This window comes from Sceloporus undulatus, chromosome 5, assembly GCF_019175285.1.
Source record: "Sceloporus undulatus isolate JIND9_A2432 ecotype Alabama chromosome 5, SceUnd_v1.1, whole genome shotgun sequence".
Classification (NCBI taxonomy): domain Eukaryota; kingdom Metazoa; phylum Chordata; class Lepidosauria; order Squamata; family Phrynosomatidae; genus Sceloporus; species Sceloporus undulatus.
Window position 1 is genome coordinate 38,247,920 of NC_056526.1, and position 19,790 is coordinate 38,267,709.

The following is a 19,790-nucleotide window of genomic DNA, read 5'->3' on the forward strand; positions in this document are numbered from 1 at the left end:
TTTGGTTGATGGCAGTGACATTGATTTAATCAAGCAGTAATAAGTTTAGGACAACCCCAGGGAGTTTGAGATAGAATCAGGTGTGGAAAAATACTATGGGGCCTAGCAGAAAGAGTTGGCAAAATGCTTTAGGCTTGACAGACCTTTGTGACTTTCAAGAGGAAATGCACACGACAGGGGGTGGGAAGCAGCAATATTCACAGCCATAAAATTACAGGGGTCCTTTTCTCATGTCCTCAGGTCTGTGACCAGCCAGAAGTTCACTTAAAGGTCATCTGACCATTCAAGGTTCATGCTTATGGCCTCTCGGTAACTGTTATTATAACAAAATATTTGTACCCCAAAATAATGCTCGGTGTGCTAACATTTATATGTGTTTTGTCAAGTCTGTTTGAAGTTATTACAATATCTTTTTATTGCTCTTCTGGCTTGAGTTTCTTGAGTTCTAACAGTAGCCTCAGAGTCTTTAAACGTATGTGGTAGCTTTTGGTATGGATCCACTTTCCCCAGTAAATGTACACAAGAAGACTTCCAATATGACTATGTTTTTAAAAAACGCTATGCCCCTTCTTCCTTCCTTCCTTCATGAAGATTTTGAGAATTTTTCACTGTTACTGCCACTAAATAAAAGAGCATATTTTTATGTGAGAGTTAATTTTTAATGTTTTAAAATTAATGTTTTAATTTATAACATTTTGATTTTGTGCTTATTGCTTAGTTTTATTGTTTCATTAAGCTATACACATAAGGCAGAAAAATAAAGCTTATAAATTACTTTTTAAAAAGCAGGTATTGTACACTGCAAGAATTCTATGCACATTTACATGTAGGGAAAAAGATGGCTGCCATGTGCTGTGGTTTTTTGGTTTGTTTGTTTATTGTTTTGGACTTTTTAAAATTAAGTGTGGTTTAATGCTTATGATTTTTCATATTTGACACATATTTAACAAAGTATATTATTTTTTGTTAAATTGTCATTTAAGGTGTGCTTCATAGATTAACACTGGCAGTGTGTTTTCTGTTTAAGAATATAATTTCTGTAGATAACTTCATGGTGTGATTTGTGCAAACCAACTTCCTCTTTTGCTGATAGGTTGCAAGATTTGTTCTAAAGCCACTTGGGACTTCCAATAAATGATTTACTCAGTGCAGAGAAAATCACAAGATTTTATATGCAGAGCAGCAATCATCTTGCTTCTATGTCATATGAAGTAGCCTTAAACATTTAACAGAGTGGGTGCAGAAGATGAGCAATAGTACCATCCTCAGAAGGCATTTGCCATTTGGGACTACATTATTAAATAAAAGCTGTTTTGCTTTTGTGCTGGCTTAATAACTAGAAATAATTGAACACTGGCATGTTCATGCTTCAAGGCCAAGCTCCTGTAATTAAGTCCTGCTATCTAGTCATCCTCTTATATCATCCTCCGCTTTAAAAAGTACAATAAATAAATAAAAATTTCACACTGCTGCACTTTTTTTTTAAAAAAAAATCATTTATATGCTTCCTTTCTCCCAGAGGAGACCCAAACTCATTTGAATTGTGCTTGAATTCAACTTTTTTGGTAGTGAAATTAAATATGCCATTCAGTGTAAGTAAGTGTAAAGCGATACATACTAGGTGAGCAACAATAACAAAAAGCATCACATACATAAATTCAATCTAGATAATGAAATAGAAATAGTCATAAGATTTCTCATACCTTGAATCCAACATTGACCTGAATGGAGAGTGCAGTCAACAAATCAGAAGATTAGGACTGGGAAGGGCAGCCATGAAAGTACTAAACAATGTCTTAAAGTGCAAAGATATAAGACTGAACACCAAAGTAAGGATAGACCAAGGCATTGTTTTCCCCATCACCCTGTATAGATGCAAGAATTGGATAGTGTAGAAAGTGGATAGAAAGAAAACTCATTTGAGATGTGCTGGAGAACAGTACTGAGAATACCATGGATGGCCAGAAAATCAAATAAATGGGTACTAGAGCAGTTCAGGCCTGAGCTGTCCCTAGAAGCCAAGAAGACCAAACTGAGACCATTGTACTTTGGCCAAATCATGAGAAGACATGGCTTACTAGAAAAGACAATTATGCTAGGAAAGGTAGAGGGTAGTAGAGAGGAAGGCTATTAGATTGATAGATTCAGTTAAGGAGACCACAGCCCTGAGCAAAGCGGTTAAGGACAAGGGTCTTGGAAGCGTCTTATCCATGGGGTTGCCATGTGCTCCTTTCTTGGCCAATTACCCAGTATCCATTGGCTGCTAGAAATGCAGATGTCATGTTGGGGATTGTTTAAGAAAGACAATTATTACTTCAGTAGAGATACAGAAATAGTAGGTAATTTAATAAGGGCCACAAAATTCAGCAGTTTTGAGGCGCAACATTCGTTTTGTTTTGTTTTAAGCAAAAGTCAATCCATTTTTCAATAAAGGCCTTTATGGGTACAAAGACAGGCTTAAGAGAGTGGAAGTCTCCAGAGTCACCCTTTCTTTGCCTCTTGGCAAGCAGAAGAAAGCAGTCATATCTATTTTGAACAGTTCACATATTTCACTACAACAGGTTGCAGGATGTTGAATATATTTTATTTTAATCTTTGTACATCTCTTCTAACATCCTATGCTCATTCTATTTTGGATTAAATTAAGTCTGTTTTCTCCCTTTGAAGAAGAAGAATATGTTGTAGCAGAGTGAATTTGAAGGCCATGCATACATTCGCTCGCCAACTTATTTTCCTAATAGAAGATCACAAACAGGTTCCTGTCAACAGCATTGGTTTACTTCCTTTCATGCCTTGTTCTTCTTGCTTGCTCTCATTCGCCTTTTCCCTGCATGCTGCCTCTTAGTAGAGCTCCTTGAAGCCTTAGCTTTGGCTTTTTTTGAGCTGGTCCGTTTGGCCTTCTTGGTACTCCAGCCTGGGCAACTTTGGAAGGCAGTTATGCGTTTTACTTTCTGGCCATGTACATCTGCTGGGGAGGCACAGGTGGCTCCTACTCTCAGGTTCAGCTTGTCAAGCCACCTGAGAAACAGAGGAAGATATGAGAAATTTGAATCCATCTGCCCAATGAGCTCTTGTATATTCATAATCGGCTAACATATTTTCATACATTTCTAGGTGGTCTATTATTGGTAAAAAATCATGAAGGAATGGGGAGGAAAGCTCTTGGGACATAATGTGTCCATTAACTTAACCCACATTACAATTTTCTAAGGAAATAGAAGAATTTAGTTAGTCAGCTTATCACAATCAATGGATCCTTTAATTTCTGTGGGTTGGCATATTTAATCCAAGCAAGTTAATCCAAGCAACCTTCCAGCATTCCTCATTATTGGCTAGGGCTCCTGAGACTTGCAGTACAACATTTGGAGGGCTGCATGATTCTCACGTCAGCCTAGATGGAGACTGCAGCATTTCAGAAGATGGCTTGAGAGTTGCTTAGCATGATGATGATTTTTATTTATATTTACTAACTCTCCAGGATCGAGGCGGGATTACATCAATAAAATAATACAGTAATACAATTACAATTGATAAAACACTAATACTGAATTTACCACATTCCTGTTTTCTAAAAAACAGTTCATCAGTAGCCAATAGTAATAGTTGAGAGTGGAACATCATCATAAGCTTTTATATGGAGTCCAATGGATAAGCCTGCCAGAAGAGATCTGTTTTGAGTGCCTTCTTAAAGGCCTCTAGTGTATTGATGAGACGGATCTCTTCCGGTAGGCTATTCCATAATTTTGTAACCGGAGCTGTAAATGCCCTATGGGAAGTTGTTGTTAACCTAGTAGTATGATGTTCCAATAAGTACTTCCTTGATGTTCTGAGAGTGTGGGGCGGATTGTGTAGGGAGAGGTGTTCCTATAAGTAACTCAGGCCCGAGCCATGTAGGGTTTTAAAGGTGATAACCAACGCCTTGTATTGCACCCGGAAGCTAATTGGCAGCCAATGAAGAGATTTTAAAACTGGTGTTATATATGGTCAAACCTAGATGTTCCGGTGAGCAATCTGGCTGCCGCATTTTGAAGCTTCCAAACTTGGTACAAGGGTAGCCCCATGTAGAGCGCATTACAGAAATCTAAATGAGAGATTACCAGTGCAAGTACCACTGCTTCAAGGTCCTTTTGGTCCAGGTAGGGACACAGTTGGCGTATCAACTGAAACTGATACCAAGCACTCCTGGCCGTCGCATCTATTTGAGATGACAACTGCAGAGATGGATCCAGGAGTACTCCCAAACGGCAAACTTCATCCTTTATGACATTCAAATAGTTTAACAGGGCTATCCTATCACCTCTTAACCATCTCTTCGCCAGGATAAACATACCCAGGTCCCTAAGTCTCTCGTCATAAGGCATGGTTGCCAGACCTTTCACCATTTTAGTTGCCCCATTTTAGTTGGACACACTACAGCTTGTCAACATCCTTTTTCAACTGTGGTGCCCAGAACTGGACACTGTATTCTAGGTGGGGCCTGACCAAAGCAGAATAGTACTATTATTTCCCTTGAGCTATACTTCTATTGATGCAGCCTAGAATCACATTGGCCTTTTTAGCTGCTGCATCACGCTGTTGACTCATGTTCAACTTATGGTCTCCTAGGACTCCTAGATCCTTTACACACATAGTCTCGTTAGACCAGGTGTCCCACATCCTATATCTATGGATTACATTACTCCATATTTAAATTCATTTTGGAAGAGGTTGGGAGAGGAAAACAAAGTAAAGCATACCCTTTCAACCATTTTTTCATTTAAAATAATGTAATTTGGAGGGAGGTTCAAAGGTTGTGAAAGGTGCTGTGAAAATGGGGTAGTGGGCCACATATAGGTGACATTTTCCTCACTCCTGTTCTAACTAATATATCACAGTGGCCAAATAAGGGTAGGGAGATAAGGGTTCCTCTTCCCCTCACAGCTCTTTTCCCGTAGTGAAGACCAGTGGCTCACTTGCGTAGTGGAAGAAGTTGACAGTCACAATGAAAAGGGATGTCATTCAGGTTGATGACCTCCAGAGCTGTAAAGCCACTGAAATCAGGCACTGCATACATTTTGTTCTTTTCCAGGTACAAGCTTTTTATCCTTGGACCCAAGCCTGCGAAGGCACTAGAGGAAATCTGCAAATACAGAAAAGGTTTGATGTGAAAAATTAACGGACAACAACAATGCATTACTATCCTTATCAGAGCTTGGAAAATTTGTTGTGGGGGGTTTTTTTTTTGGACTGCAACTCCCACTATCCCCTAGCCACATGTCTGGTGGCTTCTGACTGTTGTAGCCTTTAAAAAGTAGCTTTCCCAAGTCCTGATCCTTACTATTTCAAGCCATTATACAAAACTGAAACTCATATTGATCCACTGAGTGTCCCATTAAGATCAACACTCCTACCTAAGCAGCTCTTTTATTTATCCAGACATCCAAGGTGCCCAGTCCTTCTCCAGACCATTCAGATTGAAGATACTTTTACATGTTTACCAAACTTCATTTTCAGAGTAGAAAAAAAATCTGAATTATTTTACCAGACTTGACCACATTTAGTTTATGACAGCTGGTGATCAGCACTAGGTTTAGCAGTGTTTAGCTATACAGTATGCATTTTCCTGAGCAAAAGGGGGTTGGCATTGCATCATATCCCAGTCCCACTGAAAACCATTTACTTATGTTGTCTGATCAAAAGCAAAACAGTAATAATGCTGGGATTTTATGTAAACATTGTGCAGCTACTCCAAGATGCTTATCACACTACACTGTTATACTATTGTATTCCTCTTTAAATGCCATGGCAACATCCTGTGGATTTGCAAGTTAGGGAGGAGCATTTAGACTTCTCAGACAGAGAGCTCTTGGGTCTCACTAAACTACAAATCCTGGAATTCCATAGAATGCTGCCATCCAGTTAAAGTGGAATATAGCGCTATAGTAATCAGTGTAGCATGATAATGTTCTCAATGCAAGCCATATTAAAGAAGTTATCAAATGGGTATATCAAGGGCAGAAAAGGGCAACTCTAGAAGAGGCCACATTAGCCTCTCAGGAGACCTTCAAGGATCACACTTCTCACTACAATCTTTGGAAAAGGTTTTTTAAAAATGGAGGTATGGGGGGCATTTCTGAGGAGTATCCTTTTTACCAACATTAACTTCCTGCTCACTTTCTGTTCTAGAAAAAGGCCTGTTTGGGGCTTAAAATTGGGGGGGGGGGGGCAGAAATATGGCAAAACCATCTCCAATGCCCCTAGATTTGCCATATTTCTTACTGCAGCTTCTAATGCTCTTGTTACAACTTACCTGTTCTAGCCCCATATTATCTAGGTAGAGGTGTTGCAGCGATCTTGCCACTGGAAGGAAGGCACCATCCTTAATGTACTTTATAGGATTCTTTGACAACTTCAGCTCACTAAGTATGGGCAGCCCTCTGAGGGACCTGGTGGGCACTTCTTGCAAAGAATTGTCATCTAAGTGCAGCTTTTCCAGCATCTTGGCTTGACCTAGAGCCCTGGGAGACACCTGAGTGATGCGATTCCCTGTTAGAAAAAGCCAGTGGAGCTTTTCCATCCCAGACAAAGCATTGTCTGCCATGCGACTGATGGAGTTGTGTTCCAGGTGAAGGGCAAAGAGGTTGGGTAAGAAGCCAAAGGCACCCTGAGGCATGTGGGTGAATCCATTGTGATCCAGGTAGAGGTAAGCAAGTTGGGCAGTTCCTTTGAAAACAGCAGCATTTAAAGAGGAGATGTCATTGTTAGACAGGTAAAGATAGACAAGACTTTTCAGATCCTGGAAAGCGCCAGGTTGCAGTGTGGAGATCCTGCAGTTCTGCAGATGAAGTGAAGTTAGGTTTTTCAAGCCAGGGAAGGAGTCTTTGGGTATGGAATGGAAATCATTGTGGCGCAAGTCCAGGAGTTGGGTATTGCTAGGAAATCCTTTGGGAATGCTCTGGAGGTTTCTGTGGTCACAGTTCACATGCTGGTAATCAGGGGAACAGGAACACCCTTCTGGACACTTTACAGCACCGTCCTCTGGGCCTCTGGTGACTGTGGCCATGCTAGGAAGCAACTTCTCTTCCAAGGCGTGGTCCTTACACTTCATATCTGTTGGCCTCAAGGATTCCAGCTGTTCTTCCCTAAAGATAACTGGGCCAGCACACACCACATCAGCATGTATTCTTTTTTTGGCAGCCCACTCTTTGAAGGGGCGCATGTAACAAGTGCAAAGCACCGGGTTCCCTGTTAAGTTGATCTTTTTCAGATGAGTCATTTCTGTCAATGGCTGTAGCACAAGGAGCTGGTTGTTGTGCAAGTCAAGGGTTTGCAGCAGGGGACTCTTGATGAAAGCTCTGTGTGAGACATCCTGAAGGGCCATGTTGTCCAGGAAGAGTTGTTTCAGGGAAGCCATCTCAATTGCCTCCTCACCAATATAGGCAATGGGATTGTGTCCTAAGTCCAGTCTGTTTGTGCCTGACAGCCTAGACAGTGCATCAGTGGGAAGGAACTGCAGCTCATTGTGATTTAGGCTCAACCTCCTGAGAGTTGGTAGTCCACCAAAGGCTTCATTAGCAAGCACATTGAGTGAATTATGGGACAAATTGATCCACTTGGTCAACTGGAGACCCTGAAAGACCATATCTGGTAGATACACCAGGGAATTCCTGGCCAAATTCAAAAAGCTGAGGAAGCCCAGTTGTCCAAATGCTCCAGGCATTATTTCTTCAATGCGATTATTTTCTAGCATAAGTTGCCGGAGAGAAGAAAGACCATCAAAGGACTCCTGATAGATGAAGGCTATATTGTTGGATGCCAGGTTGAGGTAAACCAGCCGTCCTAACCCTCTGAATGCTCCTTCTTCAATTCTTTCCACCTTGCATCTCTGAAGGTTTAAATGGGTGAGATATGGGATAGGGAGGAAAGTTCCTGCAGGGATGACTTTGATTTCATTACCCCGAAGGTCAAATCTTTGAGTTACCTGCAAATTACACAGATAAAAATTAAGTTCTATCCCCAGTTAATTGTCCTGCTCACTGTTAATGACAAAAATGTTGCCTCTAGTAGTTCCCCAGTGTGTTAGGCAATAAAATATTAATGCTCTTTAAAGTATTTGGAATTGATACAGGAATCAACACTCTGTAACTCTCACCTTTTGAATTTATAGCATAAAATAAAAAGCATTTTAAAAATCAAATTTATTCCCAGGGGGAGAGAAAAAATTAGGAGACTTCTTGAGGGAGGGAAAGCATAACATTTATAGATCCATGGAGCTCCTAAAAAGGAATTAACATTACAAGGTAACATTACAAGATTATTTTGATATAAAAAAACTGGATAAATTCTCGGCAATATTAGATTTGTTCCAGATTTAGTAATACGTAGGGCAGACCTACTAAAATCAGTGGGGCTTAAATTAGTCACTATAAAAGGCCTAAGTGCCCTGAAGACACCAGATCTGTCTGAACTTGGAAGCTAAGCAGTGTCAGACCTGGTTAGTACTTGTATGGGAGACCACCAATAAATACCAGGTTCTGTAGGGTACATTTCAGTGGAAGGAACTGGCATAACCACCTCTGAAAACTCCTTGCTGTAGCAAATTCATGGGATCAGCACAAGTCAACAGGTGACTGGGAGGTGCATGCATGTGTGCACACAGAGACAGACATAAAACAAAGCAACTAATTAAAACTTCAGCAAGTAAGTATGGGATTGTAATTATTTTTAGATGAATTTTAAAAATAAGTTTTCATTAGTATTTTCTCAGATATATAACCTGTGAATTATCCTTTCAAACTATTAATCCTTTTAAACTATTGCATGTTTTAATTAATGTTGTTAATTGATGTTGTTAATTGTTGATTTGTTCCCCACCTCGATTCATGGGGTGAGGCAGGTAAGAAGTTGTTGTTGTTGTTGTCATCCCTCCATACCATTTCTGCTCACTGTGACTAACACTGTCATATTTTTTTCTCCTGTATGATTCTTACCACCTTTGCCAATGGAGCTTCTAAATCTTGCAGTGTGGATATTGTGCATTTTGACTAGCCCTACAAAGGGCCATAACTGTTTTGTGTATTTTGGAAGTGAATATTAAAACTTGTTTAGGGTCTGCTTTAATTTTAGTAGGGCCAGTATGAACTTAGGTTTAATTGATCCAGCCAAAGATTGAACAAAAGCTCCTGGTCAGACTAGTTAAAAGGGTTGGTAGTCTGCAATGAAAAACCAGGGTGATCTTGTCCATGTGATTCATGGGTACTGAATGCAGGTATTGTATATAAATAGGTCAGATCACAGACACAAATGTTACTGTATTGCTGCCTTACTTTATAATTTAGATATCAAATGCATACAAGGGATTTTATTTTGAATGTGTTGTTTTTGCCAGAAACTAGGCAGCTCAAATAATTCCACCCATGAAAGGGCATATGATTAAAACCTTAAGAAACTGTGGAAATTAACAAATTTACTGATATTGTTCATAAGAGAAATAATTAGAAGGCAGACCCTGTTTTTATTCAGGACTGAAGGTCTGTCCTGGCTTTTTTGGCTCTCCTAGATAAGCAATGGGCAACATACATATTGTTAGACCATCAGCCCTAGCCAGCGTAACTGATGGTGAGGGAATGATAGGCATCAAAATCTAAAACTACATGGAAGGCCAGATGTTTCCCTTCCTTATGTTGGGAATGTTGCAGCGATTTCCAAGATTTGTAATAGCAACTGAAACCCAAAGGAGCAACGAGTGTTGCACGATGACATTTGGAGTAGAAACAGGGAAAACAACCTCATGAGTACTTACTACCCTCATGTCACCTATGCCTCACCACTTCCTACAGACTGACCTGAGGGATGCTAACTGGCACCTCCGTGAGGTTCTTGTTTAAGCACATGACTTGATACTTGATGCGATCACAGATGCAGATTTGTGGGCAGCGTTCAGCAACCAGCTTTCCAATAAGCAGCGTTGATATCAGGAGGAGGGTGGCAGAAGCCCTCATATTGTGAAGCAGCTGAGGGGAGAAGACAAAAGGTGAAAAGGATCGGTCAATATTGACATTTCTAGGGCTCATGGCCAACCCTTTTATTAGGCAGACTGAGGTGGCCAGCTCAGGCAGTGGCTGCTGGAGAACAACAGCCAGGTCATTCCAGCTGTTCCACCTGGATCACTGTCCTTTCTTGGTGGGACACTACTGCTGAAATCCTACACTGTTCTGCATAACTTAAGACTTCCACAGGTGGAGCTCCAGTACGGCTCTCCATTCACCACTTCCAAGACACATGGCTTTGCTTTCATAACTCCACAGAACTGCCATTTCATGACTGGTGAAGGGAGGGGGAGAAACACCTGGCTATGGCAACTTCCATAGAGATCCACTGAGTCCTCCAGAGATTTCAGTGGATGATGTAATCATTCTGCATCTGACTATGTACACCTAGTCACATTATTCTCTGACTCACACACACCTCCTGCAAGTTCTCCACTAGTCATTAAATGACTGTTTAATGGTGCTTTCACAGCAAAGCTGTGAGTCTTGGCATGGGCTTTGGTCACCGTAGTGTTGATGCAAATGTGAGCGCGCAGAGTAAACTTGGAAGCCTTGTGTTGAAGTTAAACAACTGTTAGCTGCCGGAGCATGCCAGGAAAACAGCTGCTAGAAGAAAAGCAAACCGACACCTGGCTTATCTCCATAGAGGCACTTTGTTTATTTGTTGCCAAAGACACACGCGAGAACAATCAACACCATCCACCAACTACAAAACCCACAAACTGTACAAACGGACATCTGAGCTTGTATACACATTTGCCATGTGGCAATCTAGCTCAACCCCTTCTTGTACATTTTCCTGTGCATCTTGAAATACTTTCCCACTTGCAAAGATGACACAGTATATTTACATCTTGCTACATGCTTCTGGCACACACTGTGATCTTGGACATCACCTGCTGGTTTGAGTCCCAGCTGCAGCCAATTCCAGGCTTCTGCAAAGTGAATAACCATTTCCAAAATGTTACATCTGAACATTTTCATGCACTCTATACATTAACACGTAGAGGGTGGAAGGAGAATATCAACTTCTGCAGTGAACAAAAAAAGGCATATACGAGCATAAAGTGGATTTAACACATGGGTAGCCATTAACCTATTCACATCTCAAGAGATATAGCTGAACATCCTGGGAAATTCTTGTGCATTTGGCATTATTATCATATAATCAGAGTTACAATTAGTCCAAAACAGGGGCAATTGCCTAAACAATGGCAACTGACAAACAGTAGTGGGGTGGTGGTATAGATAGCTGATATTTTACATTGCCCAGCAAAGCATAAGAATTCTGCAGGCAGAATTCCAGTATAGTTCCCTGCTCACTACTCCCAGGACTCACCTTTTTGCTATGATACCCCATCTGAACAGTTATTCTGTGATGGGCGGAGAGTGGCGGGGTGGGTCAGAGAAGATGAAGATTGATGGCATTGTCCATCAAGATCCACTGGGATCCTCCATAGTTCTCGATGGGTTATGTAATAATTCTGTGCCTGCCTCTAGGGACATAGCCAGATGTTTCTCTGGTCCAAAACACCTGCAGAATAATCCAGTTTGAGACCACTTTAACTGCCCTGGCTCAGTGTTCACAAATCCTGAGAATTGGAGATTATTGTAGCATCAGAGCTCTCTGACAGAGAAGGCTAAATGTCTCACTAAACTCCAGTTCCTAGAATTCCCTAGCATTGAGCCAGGGCAGTTAAAGTGGTCTCAAACCGGATTATTTCTGCAGTGTGTTTTGGATTTCTGACCTTTGCTCATTTTCTACCAGTCAAAGAAAGGCTATTTGGGATAATGTTTACAGCAAAACCATGTGTTTGGAGGGGGTCATTGCTTTGGTCATTGCAAAGGACAGAAGAGAATATCAACCTCTGCAACAAGAACAAAAGATATATATGCAGATGTGAGGTGGCCTAAGTGGGATAGAAGCCCTGTATTTATATTTGACCTGCAGGAGATGGAGCGGGAACTCTTGATTCCTGCTCCACTGTTTTTGTTGGAACCTGTCCTATAAATTATTTTGTTCAAGGACCAAGATGTCCTGGGAGAATGAAGTGTGCCCCTTTGTTTTTTGTATATTGCCATTTCTAATATCATATTTATGTTCATTCCTTCTTTTGCAAAGGAACTATTAAAATGCAGTAGGGCTTTGATGATACATAATGGTGTGTATCAAATCAGAGGATGATGAGATGCACAAACCCCTGCTATATATACCATATGTGCTATATGCATACACATATAACCAGCCCATTTATGGCAGGTTGTCTGGGCTAACTATTGTTTGTAATTATCACTGTTTAGATAATTATCAAAACCCAGTATGCTGTAGCAGTTTGATTGTTGGATGAGGACACTGAGAGACCAGGGTTCAAATTGCTGCTTGGCCATAGAAACCCACTAGGTAACCTTGGATAAGCCACACTCTCTCAGCCTCAAAGGAAGGCAACACAAACCCCTTTTGAACAAATTATCCCAAGAAAACTCCATAACAAATTTGCCTTAGGGTAGCCATAAGTCAAAAATGACTTGAAGGCACACAATAACAGATAATTATAAATGGTCACAGTTTTTATATTTGTATTCCTTCTCATCAGACAGACTACATCCTCTTCTCATTCAATCACACAAGCATGTGTGCAATGATCCGCCAATTGTGGCACTCCATGTATTATATTAAATTAGCTTCTGTCTATGGAAAAGCTCATGCTAAATTAACCTATTTAGGGTATCGCAAGATTCTGGACTGATTCTGCCTTGTAGGTCTTCCTTTCCCCCTGTAATCATGTTACCTTGGCAAGCATGAGTTGGGGAATATAGTTTTTGAAACAGAATGAAAGAAGGGGGTTGAATCAATTATAGTAGAAGAATGGAGATGTTCTGTGACTAAGCTGTGGCCTGTTGCCTTGAACAGTCTCAAAGCTCCAGTCCTCTTTTGTTACAGAAGTTAGTCATCATGAACACACCAATTCAGGCAATTCAGTACTGAATGGGTACAGCAATTAAATGTTTGCATTAGAAAACAGGAGGTGAACAGGTAGCATATTCTCCTACTGTACCTCTATAATAACAGTTAAACAAATTAACCTTTGTGCTAGGACTGCATGCTGAAGGCACAAAACCTTTGCTTTAAAGCAAAAGAAATAAAATAAAATGTTATCCCGTGTAGTTCACCTTGCGATCATCTTATAAAGTAAGACTCATTAGAACAAGCAAATAGCAATCTGCATTCTGTGCCCATGGTTTTGAGAATGTCTGACCTTTAAGGATTTTGTTTTTCTCCATTAAAAATGCTGTACTTCCACAAAACAAGGGTCTCATCACAGACAAGTGATACCTCTGGCGCTGCTTTGGCGACATTTTCACAAAAGATGATCTTAAAATACATTCCAATTTTCTTAAAAATACAATCTCTCTCTGTCTCTGTGCACCACTCTCCCTGCCGGATGTTTTCTTCCCCTGCAACCTCTCTCTTTGCCCCATCCCATTACACACAAACACACCTTGACATGATGGAAATTGCATTTCTTATGAATGAACATTAATTAAAATCAGAGGATGTAGGCTGTGAAGTCTACCATTCTTAAATAGGGATCTAATGTACATTCGCAGACCCCAGAGCTAGAGATGAGAGGACAGCAGGAAGCTTGGGAGAAAGAGGGTGAAATGGTTGGTGAAACGGGGGGCGAAGCAGAAAGACTGCCAAAATCTCAGGGCAACAGAAAATATAGAGAAAATTCAAAGGGAAAAATAAAATTCTACAGACTTGGAAGTATACATATTTTGGTACACGCACATACACACAAGATTTTAAACTCAGTGGTATAATATATTTATACAGCATCACACTTCATGCCCACTGATACTTAGGATCTTTTATATAAAGCCACAAAACCTGTTCATTTACTTGCTTTCCTTTCTCTTTTTTTCACATTACCTCCTTTGTCTCTGCATCTCTCCAGTCTGCAGTCCCAAGGCTTGCCTTACCACAAGCAGACAGAAGCATTTTCTTAGCCAGATTATTTGACTGGATTTGGCGTCATGAAAGGGCAACAGATTGCTAGCTATTTGTAAATTGTTGTAATAACAACAGGTGTATCCACACTGCACAATTATATCAGTTTAATACCACTTTAATTTCTGTGGTTCCATCATCTGCAAATCCTGGGATGTGTAGTCTATCAGTTGCAGTGTAAGACCAGGGTTCAATTCCCTCTTTAGCTGTGGAAAACCACCGGGTGACCTTGAGCAAGTCATACTCTCTCAGCCTCAGAGGAAGGCAAGGGCAAACTCCCTCTGAACAATTTGTGTCAAGAAAACTCTGTGATAGGCTCACCTTAGGGTTGTCATAGGTCAGAAATTACTTGAAGGCACCCAACAACAAAGTCCCTAATAGCCTCCCCTCAACTGCAGCACTTTAACTTTCTGCCAGAGAGCTCTAGTGCTGTACCAAACTACAAATCCCTGGATTCCATAAAATGGACTCTTTGGCAATGAGAGTGGAATCACAGTGCTATAATTATGCACTGTGGATATCATGTTAATCATACAACAGGGAAAGCAATGCTTTTTTGCCTAAGGTGCCAACATATTTGAGTATTATGTATGTATCTTGACTTTGGTGGGAGGTTTTGTTGCTCTGTCTCAGACAGCAAAATGCCTTGGTCCAGCCCTGTGACCTATGGCTGTGTCCTAGTTATTTTCTGTACCTTTTAACTTTCCTGCATTACCAGGACTGAGGTTTCACTCTCCCTGGTCCACAATCACATACAATATTGTGCCATCTTCATCACTGCTGTTATATTATAATTAAAAACTAGAAAAACAACAACAAGAGAGCCAGCATGGTGTAGTGGTTTGAGCACAGGACCCTGGAGACCAGGGTTCAAATCCCAGCTCGGCCATTGAAACCCACTCCTAATGTTGCATTCTGGGGTGTAACTATAAGAGTGTAGTGCGGCAATCTTGGTGCTAAGTCTTGCCAAGAAAACCTTGTGATAGGTTTGTCTTAGGGCCGCCATAATTCGGGAACGACTTGTAGGCACACAACAACACAGGTATAAACACCTACTTGGGCAAGTCACACTCTCTCAGCCTCAGAGGATGACAATGGCAACCCCCCCTAAAGAAACCTGGCAGGAAAACCCTGTGTCTTAGGGTCGCCATAAGTTGGAAATGACTTGAAGGCACATAACAACAACAACTACTACAAAAATCAAAACATGCTTCAAGGCCACAGAATAATTAATAATATCAGCTTGGAAAATATAACATTTTAAGGAAATCTACTAATAAATAGTCTTACTAAGTGGAAGTGTAAAATACTGAGCTTCACTTATTTTCAGCCAAATCTGTATCAAGCATACATTCCTCACATGTAAGTGTGTAAAAGTGATTGAAATAATTCTGGGGAGTGTAAAGATAGTAATGGTGTATGTCTTGAAAGATGAATCTGTACTGAAAGTTGGAACACGGTTACAAGAAGGAAGGCAGTTTCCTCATATGTTTGGTTTAGTTTAGTTTTTAATTGTGATGTTTATTACAGATGATTCCAAATTAGTTGCAATTTTATTGAGGCTACATTGTCTGCGGTGTGTTCCCCAAATACAAAAGTCTTCAAAATGTTGATGTTGAAAGCCTTAAAGATAAAGACACACGCACACACCTTGTAAGATGCTACCTTATATCTTACACTTCTAACTAATCTCTCATACTTCTAGGCTGACATGAGGCCTAGCAACTGATTTAAATCTGCTTTATTTTTGTGCTTAAATTGTGCTCCAGACAATGTAAAGACTGCACAGCTACCTAGTTTCCATGTGTGTGTGATGTGGGGAAACACAGATTTGAGATTCAGAATCTTGACTGCTTCAACCAGAAAGTTTTCCCAGCAAATGATGTTTAAGAAATCCTAAAATACAATTGAAAACCTCATCTCTGAACAGGTTAGTTGTTTTGCCCCATTCTTTTACCCCATAACTTACCCGCTTGCTTTCTCCCATGAAGATGATGGTTGCAGACATAAAGTACAGCTTGGAGGAATGAAGAAAATATTAGCATGAAAGCCCTTCACCTAATAGCTAATAGAAACCTTGTGGATGTTCCTGGTATGCGCCTGTGCAGTTAAAGGCGAGCTGAATGAACTGTTGTTCAGCAGTAGTTTTCTCCCCCTCTCCGTCTTCTTACAAACACACATACACACTCACACTCATGCTTCCTGCCAAAACTCACTTTAGACTGCAATCTTAGACACATACCCTTAGTTGTAAGCCCATCAAATGTTCTGGGCCTTACTTTACATCATCATCATCATCATCATCATCATCATCATCATCAAAAAATTGAACGAAAAAAGAGGATGATTTTTCCATTCCATTTGTTCTTCTGGATAACCAGATATTGTAAAAGAAAGGAATACTGTACACACACACAAATGCACATACTTAATTGTTACTGTATATACTCATGTATAAGTCTAGAAATTTTATTTTAAAAATTGACCCTAAAAACCGAGATCGACTTATCCATGGGTCAATGTAAATACTTTAACTCATTAAAAAGAGAACCATTCCCAGGTGAATGGCAAGAGTGCAATCTGTCCTGGAAGCACTGGCCTCCCTCTGACTAGAGCGGCAAGAGCAAATTCTGCCTTGAGGATGTAGACTCAAGAATAGAAAAGAGAGAAATGGCCTAAATACTACAAAGAGATGGGGCTTTTTTGGGAGGGGGTGTTACTGTGTGTTTCCTATGATTCTTTTTATGAGTGGCATTCTGTGCTCAAGACCTTGCTTGCTTCTCATCAAAACAGCTCTAGATTTGACAACCCCTTAATTTATTTCAAAATATTAACATAATTCCATGTGCGTCAAATAGTTGGTTCTTTAGCATATTATTTCTCTCACAGGTTCTGCCTGGGAAAGGAATGGTGTGTTATAAGGCTGGAATTTTCCACTAGACTGAAGAAACTCTTCTTCTTCTGTAGAATGAAGAAAAAAAGATCACAAAATAGTTTGTTTGCCATATGATGAAGAGACTCTTTTTCTGTTGAAAATACCCTTAGTTCTGGGATAACTTTGGTTTGAATCACAGAAAGTAGAAGTGTGCCTAATTTCAGAACAATCTCAAAAACCCTTCATTCAACAAAATTTGTGCATTTAATGCTTTTTGCTTTAGAAAATTTACTGTGAAATATAAGGGAATGAAGGACTCGCTCTCTTACACACTATGGCTATTTGTGTGGCTTGCTATTGCTGCAGATGGTATGGGAAACATGTGTCAAGAGCTGTTGATCCTTGTATTAACACTAGAGTCTCTGTCTATAGTGTTGATGTGAGGAAAATGTGGGTCTTCAGCATAAGAAAACAACATGTATTATATAGTAGAACTGTAGCATGTGTTACTTCCTTCAGTTTGCCAAATGTGCCAACCTGTATTTACACAATGTCTTATTTACGAAGACAGAGAAGTCCTTGCTCTGCATCTAATTAATTGGCACATGCAGGCGCATGCAGAGAGAAGCATACCTACATGAAGCCCTGACAGGAATGCAGGAACTTTGGTAATCCAAATATTTTAACTTCAACTCCCATGAGTCCAAACCAGGATGGCCAATACTAAGAGGATTGTTGGAGGTGTAGTCCAAAGCATCTGGAGAATCAATGGCGGGTTACAGACTGCCAGAAAGTATGCAACGAGCGCGTACTAGGGTTAGGAAGGGGCAGTGCTTCCGCACCCCCCTAACCCTAGTACGCGCTCTGTGCGCACAAAATGGCGGCGGCCGTTCCACACGCCCGCCACCATAATTATGTCACGACCACGCCGCCTCCACATGAGGCTGCACAGTTGTGACGTATTGATAGTGAGCCTTTTCTCCAGCCCCGGAAGGAAGCGTCCTCCGCTTCCTCAGAGCATCCGGGAGATGCGCGGTGTGGCAGCTGCAGCTCCCAGATGCTGCAAGCGGCGGCGGCAGGAGAGCGCCGCTTCTCAGTGGTATGTAACCTGCCAAAGTTCCCCATTCTGTCTTAAAAGATCATCCTGCATTTATATTACTCCCTCACCTATCTTATCCTCCACTGTGTTTACTCGTATTGCAAAAACAGAGGCAGAAGAACATGTTGAATCTGAAGAGTAATTTGTATAAGTACATCTAAAAATATGCAAGAGCTGTTCCCTGCCTCTTTGTGCAATGCCTTTGCCCCCAGATGAGCAACAGCAAACTCCTACCTGCCACTGACTGGGAGAGGGGTACCTCTGGGGCTGCTATGAAATACCTTGCGGGAGAGAAGCAGCCATCACACACCCCAAACACCACCACAGGTCCACAACCTTGCAGTGGTGTCACTAGGGTTGGCGTCACCTGGTGCGTTAACTCATGGTGTCACTCCCCTATTTACCTCCTCCATTACCATGCCATACAGAATCTTTAGCAATGGTTTTTGTACTACTCTTACGCATTAATCATAGTTCCTGCATATCACTGAATGTCATGGTAATAGTTGTGACATAAAACAAACAGCAAAATTAAAATTATACCTTCAAATTACAATATCATACATACAGCCTCAATGCACTTACATATGCAAAGCATATGTTCTGGTGCTACAACAAACTACCATTCCCAGAATTTCATAGCATTGGATAATTTCCCAGAATTCCATAGTATTGGATAGAATTCCAATGCTGGATCATTTCCCAGAATTTCCAGAATTCCATAGCATTCCCAGAATTCCATAATATTGGATAGAATTCAAATGCTGGGTCATTTCCCAGAATTCCATAGCATTCCCAGAATCCCATAGCATTGGATCATTCCTGCAGTGCAGTTGCAGCCTTTGGCTCAAGGCTTAAAGTGAGCCTCTGACGTCATCCTCTGGGTTGATTTCCCCCTCCCTTCCGTAAAGAGGTTAGCGCATGCGCGTGGCTACTCGGCATGCCATCGTCAGGGAACTGAACGTCCTCCTCATTCGAGAACAGACTTGGGGAGTCAGCGGGTGTGACGTCAGCTGCAGAGCGGCTTTATTTGCATGCCTGTCACTCAGAGCGGCTTCATTTGCATACCCATGATTCATTGCGTCAATTTGCATACGCCTCGATATATATTTAGCGTTTATAAACATGGCCGAAGATAATATTAGTAGTAAATTCGGTTCCCAGACACCGCTAACGAAGGTGGAATTAGGGGTTTACATTAATTTTAGCCACTTTGTTTTACTCACCATGACCTGGGTAGCAGTCACCAGAGGCCGGGTGGCTGCGCCTGAAGCGAGTCTGGCATACTCTGGTTTCTCTTCAGATCGTATAAATCTTTCGCCTTTTACTAAAGATTTCCGTGGAGAGGAACATTTATGAGTTTGTAACCAATTTTTTGAGGCTCTGCTTCGGCAGAGCTACCTTTCTCTGGTGGAAAAAATAGAACCAAGTTTAACTCAGAAGCGAAAAGTATATTCGCCTCAGGGACACAAAATGGCGGCCCCAGCCAGGAGTTGCCTACTCTTTATTCAGGCAATTGATGCGGGCTGTTTTGCTTGTTGTTGTGTGTCCCTTTGAGTCCTCTCTGACTTCACAGGGGCACTAAGGAAGGACATTTTCTGAGGTGTTTTCGTAACAAGTTTATTCAGAAAGCATTTGCCATGGTCTGAGGCTGAGAGAGTGTGACTTGCCCAAGGTCACCCAGTGGGTCTTCATGGATGAGCCAGGATTCCAGCCCTGGTCCCTATAGTCCCCACAGTCAAACCACTTTGCAAGTTCCTCCCTCTGAAATATAGC

General features: G+C 41.1%; 1 protein-coding gene and 1 non-coding gene across 2 annotated transcripts; one reads left to right on the forward strand and one right to left on the reverse strand.

Moving 5' to 3' along the window:
* Positions 1 to 2,319: 2,319 nt before the first annotated feature.
* On the reverse strand, positions 2,320 to 16,238 carry CHADL (chondroadherin like). Its single transcript, XM_042468940.1, has 5 exons — positions 16,010 to 16,238; positions 9,825 to 9,992; positions 6,290 to 7,960; positions 4,953 to 5,119; positions 2,320 to 3,018 (listed from the first exon to the last, which is right to left on the reverse strand). The coding sequence occupies exons 1-5, from the start codon at positions 16,046 to 16,048 to the stop codon at positions 2,787 to 2,789; spliced, it is 2,277 nt and encodes a 758-aa protein (XP_042324874.1). The 5' UTR covers positions 16,049 to 16,238; the 3' UTR covers positions 2,320 to 2,786.
* Positions 16,239 to 19,297: 3,059 nt separating this feature from the next.
* Positions 19,298 to 19,413, forward strand: LOC121932352. The gene has a single exon (XR_006104326.1). It is a non-coding gene; the product is annotated as a U5 spliceosomal RNA (small nuclear RNA).
* The last annotated feature ends 377 nt before the right edge of the window (positions 19,414 to 19,790 follow it).

Bases quoted from the DNA above. Each gene is read 5' to 3' on its own strand.
- CHADL (XM_042468940.1), bottom strand. From the start codon at position 16,048: ATGTCTGCAACCATCATCTTCATGGGAGAAAGCAAGCGG. The intron at 9,993-16,009 runs GTAAGTTATGGG...TTCTCCCCTCAG, and splicing joins TCATGGGAGAAAGCAAGCGG to CTGCTTCACAATATGAGGGC. The intron at 3,019-4,952 runs GTGAGCCACTGG...TCTGTTTCTCAG, and splicing joins CAACTTCTTCCACTACGCAA to GTGGCTTGACAAGCTGAACC.